This window comes from Humulus lupulus, chromosome 2 (assembly GCF_963169125.1).
Source record: "Humulus lupulus chromosome 2, drHumLupu1.1, whole genome shotgun sequence".
Taxonomy (NCBI): domain Eukaryota; kingdom Viridiplantae; phylum Streptophyta; class Magnoliopsida; order Rosales; family Cannabaceae; genus Humulus; species Humulus lupulus.
Genome location: NC_084794.1, coordinates 201875492 through 201883361, shown reverse-complemented (window position 1 = coordinate 201883361; position 7870 = coordinate 201875492). Strand labels below are relative to the sequence as shown.

Below are 7870 nucleotides of genomic sequence, written 5' to 3'. Positions count from 1 at the left end.
TTTAATTCTCGTAATCATATGTACTCAATTATATATATTAATATAAATCCACATATTTACTCCACATGCCCTCCTAACACGCTAATCCAAGCCCTTAATCTTATTAGGAGTTTTGGGACATTACACTAGAGGTAGAAGTTTGTGTTTAACCAAGTGAGGGAATGTTATGATTGGTTAAAATACAAAGACTAAGTGTTGTTACACAAGCTAGGTGTAAAACACTTAATAATTTCATATAGTGAAGATGTGAAATTTGAGTTTCTATTGTAGGCACTTAAAATTGTATTTTTGGGTCCAAAGTGATACAATGAGGTATCTAAGGATGCCCAAAACGTTTGGAAGCATTTAGAGGTTTTTAATGTCAATTTCGGAAGTTTTGACTTGATAGGGTGTCGTTTCGTCTGCATGAAATCCTAGGGTTTAGGGTTTTGCATCGACGTACAAACACGTGTTTTAAGCTCCAAATGGTGTGTTTTGAGGCTCTAATCCCATTGGTTATGTAATGTTGTGTATTTTAAATAGTGTTGGACTTGCTAATCAATTCATTTGGATACAAATGTGTTACTAAGGTTAATTAACAAATCAGGGTTAAAATATTTTGATAGTAGGAATAGCTGTATTCATTTAAAAGTTCGAGTTTGTACATGGGATCCAAAAAATAAGTGTTTACAAGGCATATACACCTTCAAAATAATTACAAGGTAAGTCGGCCTAAGCGACAAAATTAAGTTGCCTCTAGTCCCTGTTGATCCCTTGGTCGTGGCGGTTGAGCAGCTGCAAATGTACACGCCGCCCCTAAAGCTCTCCAACTCACAACTGGTCCAACTTTCCCTTTCCCTTACCTGCACCACATAGCACCCGTGAGCCAAGGCTCAACAATAAAACTTAAATCACAAACACAAATGAACAACGATATATAAACAGTAGACTCAAATCATTCAATTCAAACAATAACAGGACATAAGAAATGAGCTAGGCAGTAATAATCTGCTCAATCCAACACATAATTCAATCTCAGCATTCAATACAGTTAGTTAAGTGCAAACAACACTTTTGTTTATTTTAGTGACATTCAGGCCTGACACCCTTAGGCCGAGTCCTCTGGTTATATAGCTGACCCTGGCACGCTTAGGCTAGGCTGCATTCCGCATGCTTATCGTCAGCCCCGACTCCCTTAGGTCGGACATTAAGATCAAACATAAACAAATGAATAGATTGCATAACACGCAATCAGTTGTAGCATAATCAAACATGCCTAACCAAACATTCTCAAATACATATATAATCATAGTCATAATCATATTTGTTTACAGGGGTCCAAGCCCCGATCACAACCCGAGTACAGTTTTCTTACCTCAAGTCCCGAGCAGAAAGTATAAGGCGGTCCCGAGCACGATCCCTAATCCTGAGCCTTAATGGTATAGCCTAGTCACAATGCAATAATAAACAACCATCAAAACCTAAAAAAATTAGAAGCTTCAAAAAGATATACTAGCCTCCGGGACCTCGAACTCTACTAAATCGGGTAGTAGAATCATTCTTGAGCCCTTAGGTTTGAATTCCCGAGCTAAAAGAATTATTTTGACTATTTTTCTCAATTAGAGTTGTGGCCTATGCCCAAGGGCTGCAGTGCGCTACAAGTCAGAGAGCTTGGCTCTCTCTCCTGGGAGACATGGGTCACGGCGCACCCCAACAAGTGCCGTGGCGCTTAGGCGATTTCAAAGAATCGCCAAGGCCATCTCATGTACACTGGCCGCAGCGCTTGAAGAACAACGTCGCGGGCCAAAACCAAAACCAAGAAATTCTAGGGCTTTTCTTACATTTTCTTTTAACCAAATTCACCGAAATCTATCCTAAACTATAGGTAAACCCAGAATTGATCCCCAAAACATCTTCAGTACACTCAGAGTAGTACATAAACCTGAAAACTTAACCAAAAACCTCATCACAATTCAAACTTATTCCCTTGAGTTCAAAACTCAAAACACTCAAGAAACCAGACCAAAAACTTAATGAGAAAAAGGTTTAGAGCTTACCCCAGCTATGAATTGCGACCTTGAACTTCTCCCTACTCCAATCCCAACTTCAATCCACAAATTTTCAAGCTTCTTCCTTCCCAAAGATCAAAACCCACCAAGTCACCAAGTAGAGAAGAGAGAAACGAGACAGAGAGAGAGAGAGTAATTGAGAGAATGTCTTTTTTTTCTGGTTGTTTCTCAGGGTTACCTAAGTCTATTTTAAGCTTAGAGAATGACCAAATGCCCATAGACTTATCCTTAGCCATTTAATGCTTCCAAGGGCAAACCTGTCATTTACCACATTTCCCGATAATCCTTAAGTAGTCCTATAAAATCCTAATTAATCCCGAAGTGCCCAAATAATCACTAAATAACTACCCGTTACCCGATAAATCTCGAATAGGCACTAAGTTCCTGAAATACCCCCCTAGGCTCACCCCGAGCCAGGTATTTAACCCCGTTGTAACTATTCCGCTAATCTGCTCACTAGGATCGCCTCGAGTCGAATATCGCAAATATATTCACATAATAATGTGGTCTTAATCATTTAACACATATAATCACATTTATACCCTCAACGAGTCAAAATTACAAATATGTCATTATTAATAGAAACGGGCCCACATGCAAATTTAATACACATAAATATGCACATATATTCATATTACCATATAAATCATGTATGCAATGTAGTCACACATTTATTTAATTAATTACACATATATAAATCCAATTATGCCATCCTGACACACTAATCAAGGCACTAAGTCTTATTAGCAGATTGTGACATTATAGGTTAGACCTAATGAATGCGCCTACTCTATAAAAGGGTTCTCATAGAGTTTTGATAGACTTGATTACTCTTCAAAATCTCTCTCTAACCTCTTTCTCTCTCTCGCTTTCAAGATCTCGTATTTTCTCTAAGAAATTCATAAAGAAAGTGTTTGTCTTTGTGAATTTAAAGGCTTGTTTAATTCTAATTCCCATTTCTTCATAGAAAGGCCTCAACATCCATTAAGAGCTAGGAAATAGAGAATTAGTACAATGATACTCCTCATGTATAAGCCTTGGTTGTGTTTTGTTGAAGAAAAAGAAGTTGAAGGTGATGCTCTAGCAAGGATTTGAAGCTTCAAGAAGATCTAAGAAGTTTGAACTACAAGCTAGGGTTTGTATCCTCTAACTCAATCTTTTGTTGGCCTCTGTCAATGATATTTGTTTGTAGATTCTTAATGTTGTGGTGGTGTAATCTCACTCTCTCCCAACAGTTGTGCCATCTTTGTGTAATCAAATAAGTAACAAACACAAAACTAGAATGCATAGAAGAAAAGAACATAAATAATTATACTGGTTCAACCAAGATTTCTTGGCCTACATCCAGTTTGGAAACACTATCTTGATCCTTCTTATTCCCAGCAAAGATGAGTAAAATACACAGTTGAGTAGAGGCTCAATCTCAACAAGAGTACTTCTCTCTAAACTCTCAAACCCGAGCAATGCTCTTTCCAACAGTTGAGCAGCTGTGTACAATTTCCCAGGAAACCCCCAACTCTCTCAATGTTCTCTCACGTCTCTCATAGAAATCTCTCTAAAACTTCTAAAATTCTAGTGTATCTTGAAAATGGGAAGAAGTTCAGTATATTTATAGGCAATTTGCCTTGATGAAGTTGACGCCTAAAAAAAAACCTTTGTTATGACACTTGGGTTTCTAGTTTTAACAGCTGGCACAAGTTATTGGGATTTGGAGAAACAAACCTAACAAGCACTTTTTATGCTTGCCATTCTCTAAATATCCTATTTTTTTTTCATATGACGAAATGTTATTCCAAAGCTACTACTATTATTATTATTTTTTTTACATCGAATATACTCAATAAGATTTTGGACTCCACAAATTAAAATAGCTTTAAATTTCTTTGCAAAAGGCAAAGACAATGCCAAAACAAAGAGTGATACTAAGACTTTAGCGACATATAATATTCAGGAGCATGATTTCTTGTTCGGTTTAGTAATTTGGTAGAATTTATTGTATATTGTTATCAATATTAGTAAATTCTTCAAAGTAAAAATATCCAAATCAATGTTGCTATTAGAGAATTAAAGTCTTTTTGGATAGCTGCCCTTAACATGTACATTTTGTAAAACATTTACTGAAATTAAATAAAGATAATAATTTTTCACCAATGGTTATATTTTATATACAGCCTTTCTTCATCAAATGTGAAACTAGTTCTTTGACAATGATGTCTTCCTCAAACCCGAGGATGTCTTGTCACGTTCGAGAACATGAAAGATTAAGCTTGTCTTCCCTCTCTATCCCTTTGACTCAAGAAACTTGCATTTTTCCACAATTTAGTTCCTCAATCACAGATCCAAAGGTAACTCAGTATGCAAGGAAACCTTTTCGGCACACCACTTGAGACTAGCACAAGTGGTTGGTGCGTGGGGAGTCACTCACCTTTTCATGAAACTTTAACTTCAGTGTGCTTTTTTTTACTTACCTTCTTTTTACTTACCTTCAGTACATGTAGCTTCTGTTAGTCGTATAATGTTGTGAAACTCTAATTTCAACTTTGTATTTCCGTCTCCTTCAATACATTCACAACTGTCTCCATTTCCATACCACGACTACCTTTCACCAAAACAACATCATCGCAATCAATCCGCTTGAGAATTTCTAGTGCAAGAGTTTTTGCATCATGGGCAACTACAACTTTTCTATGCTCAACCAATTTCAGATTCTTGGCTGCAGTTAAAAATCTCATCCCAACAAGGCCAATTAAATCAATACGGGCATTGCAACAGTGTTCCAGAATCATCTCGTGAAACTTTATCTCATTTGAGCCGAGTTCTAACATATCTCCAAGTACGGAAACTCTTTTACCCCTGCATTCAATGCCGTTTAGTAAGTTAATGGCAGCTTTGGTGCTAGTAGGATTAGCATTGTACGTATCATTCACTATTGTGATGCCATTTTTAGCAACTTCAAGCTCTGATCTCATGTGAACTGGGCAAAATGTTGACAAGGAACGTCCAACTTGTGTCAGAGGAACCCCTAAATGAGTCGCAACTGCAGTTGCTGCACATGCATTGAGAGCCAAGTGGAGACCTGGACTAGGAATCCGAAGTATGACCCTGAACACGAAAGTTTCTTGGTGAAAACAGTAACTATATGATAAAATTATTGGTTGAAATGATATCAAACAACTATGATGTCTGACAATGCACCAATCCTGTGAATAAGACAGCAAAAACACAAGAAAGCCAAATTTCTCAATGGGATGAAATAGTTAAAAGGTGAGATAGAAAGTTAACAACTTAGTCCCCACAAATATTTTGTCAAGCTGGAACTTCTTTTCTAGAAACAAAAATGAAGTTCTTAATTTCTTATAATAACTTTGACCATATTTAAAAATATAATAATAATTGTTCAAATAAATTTCCTATCAAGCTTAGAGGACATTTAACAACTAATGTGCATATGTTGTTGTACTGAATTAAGTAAAAGGACTAACTGCAAATCATTATTTCAATAAGAGAAAACAGCAGAATTAAAACAATAAAAAGAAGTTACATGACAAGTAAGCTTCCAGGGATTCTGACACAATTCGTGTCCCAAATTGAATGTACTTTTTTGAGATTTCAAACTAACGACTTTAAGTGAAAAATGTGTTGTTCATGTTTATTTATTTTTGGTTGTCTGAAAGGCTTCTGGTCGTGACAATAAAACTTCAAATTAACTTTCCATGTTATGCAATCAGTTTATCAAATATCAATCTACATAAAACTCTTGAGCAAACTTCAAAATCATAATTCAAAAGGCCTATATATATATATATAAAGAAAAAGTTCGATCCTGTCTAGAGAGCAGCAGAATTTTACTTTAGATAGGCATGCAGATCTAGAAGAAATGGACAAGTTAAAATGACGTTTTCTGAATAAACTGGGCAGAATGGACATATATTTCCTATAATCTTTACTCTCAATTTTGACGACAACGACTAATTCAGACTAATAATGCATTCAATGAGCTTACCTCTTTCCATTTTTCTCTAAAACGACTCGAAGGGCACGACCTCCATCTGCACTTTCTGCCGCCACCAACCGGACATCACACCCCACACTCCGCCCAAAGAGCACCTAGTAATGCCACACAGGGAAAAAAATAGAATAAAAAATTGATGTACTAAATTCTAAGAGCAATCTAGAAAAGGAAATAGTGAATTTTGTTTAAGAATACTTAATACTCTGACATTCGAATTTTTAGTAGTAATAAACTGAATGGTTTTTTCCATAAACAACACCAGAACATGCCAAATCTTTTAAATAACATTATCATGCAGAGAACAATATAAATTCCACACCGATTGCAAAATTCCAAAGAAAAAAAGGACAAAACAAATAACATCAAATAACCCTAAACAAAAACCAAAAACTTCGATTATAAAAATCAAGCTCACCTTTTTAACCCCATTTGGTAGTGGGACGCGCATAACTAAGGGATCATCAGCATTGAGAACACACACATCTCCTGGCTTAGCCTCCACCAAAATCTCCCCCTTGGCCATTGCTATCTCCTCCAAGCTCCCAAAGTTCACCAAATGCGAATCTCCAACATTCAGAATGACTCTTACACTTGGCCTGGCTATTCTCGCCAACTCCAATATCTCTCCCTTCGAATCCATTCCCATTTCCAAAACCGCAATCCGAGCATTCCCCGGAATCCCAATCAGTGACAGAGCAACTCCAATTTCATTATTCCGATTCCCAAAGCTCTCATAAACCTTCTTCCCAAAACCTCCAAGAGCTAAAGCTATCATAGCCTTTGTAGTAGTCTTTCCCGCACTCCCAGTCACTCCTACCACTTCACCACTGAATCTACTCCTAGCGTAACTTCCCATCCTCATTAACGAAACTACGGAATCGCTATTGGTTCTCACAAAACCCTTGTCCCAGTTCTCGGAAACCCGATTCCCGATCACCCCAATACATCCTTTTCGGGACAGTTCCTGGTTAATGAAGTCGTGGGCGTCAAACTTTTCGCCAGAAATGGCGAAGAACCACTGGTTGGACACAAGGGTTCTAGTGTCTGTCGAAATGGTTCCAGGAGGACCCCATTTCGCAATTCTACCATTGACGGCCTGAGCTATCTCCGTGGCAGTCCAGAGAGGAGGAAGAAGAAATCCGGGGTCGTGGTGCTGATGGGAATTTTGGGCACTGAATGTAATGGGCTTTGCTTCTTCACTCGAGGTAAGAGAATGGAGACTGATGGAGCTGAGTAACGGTGGTTTTGGGCTGTGCGTGGGTTTTAAGAATGTAGGCGCGTGAGAAAATAAAGGGGTTGGGAATGAATGCATGGCGACTCCAGGGAAGAAGGTGGTAGTCAGAGTGTCTGTGTCAGTATTGATTGTTAAGCCATTGCCGGACTTGTGGGGTGATGGTGGTGACCAATTTGTAGAAAGAAGAAGGCAAAAGCAGGAAAAGAAGTGGTCACCATAGTGAGTTCAGTAACACTAGATTTTGTAACCCATTTTGGATTGTTTTGAACAGTAAAGTTTTTGGATTGTTTTGAACAGTAATATTAGATTTTGGATTGTTTTGAAGAGATTTTGGATTTTATTGAAGTGAAAATAGATGTATTGGATAATAGTATTCGAAAAGTAGATAATCTTCTTGCTTCATTACTTTTTTTTTTTTTTAAGTATTATAAGGTTAGGTGTGTGATAGTGTAATAAATATACAAAAAAAAAATGTTCACACTCCAAGTGGGAAGACTGCCACGGTACTATTTTAGGCTCAAGAATTTTTATGGAACTTCTCCAGATTCTTAGAAGAGGATGGAGGCTAAGATAGAC

At 37.4% G+C, this 7870-nt stretch overlaps 1 protein-coding gene across 1 annotated transcript; it reads right to left on the bottom strand.

The window, feature by feature from the left end:
• Positions 1-4104: 4104 nt before the first annotated feature.
• LOC133818884 (uncharacterized) lies at positions 4105-7628 on the bottom strand. Its single transcript, XM_062251986.1, has 3 exons — positions 6476-7628; positions 6052-6155; positions 4105-5150 (listed from the first exon to the last, which is right to left on the bottom strand). Exons 1-3 carry the CDS (start codon positions 7370-7372, stop codon positions 4583-4585), a joined length of 1569 nt encoding a protein of 522 aa, XP_062107970.1. The 5' UTR covers positions 7373-7628; the 3' UTR covers positions 4105-4582.
• Between the last annotated feature and the right edge of the window lie 242 nt (positions 7629-7870).

Coding starts and splice junctions, on each gene's coding strand:
- LOC133818884 (XM_062251986.1), bottom strand. CDS start 7,372: ATGCATTCATTCCCAACCCCTTTATTTTCTCACGCGCCTACATTCTTA. Junction 6,156..6,475: donor TACCAAATGGGGTTAAAAAG/GTGAGCTTGATT, acceptor TGGCATTACTAG/GTGCTCTTTGGGCGGAGTGT. Junction 5,151..6,051: donor TTAGAGAAAAATGGAAAGAG/GTAAGCTCATTG, acceptor TTTCGTGTTCAG/GGTCATACTTCGGATTCCTA.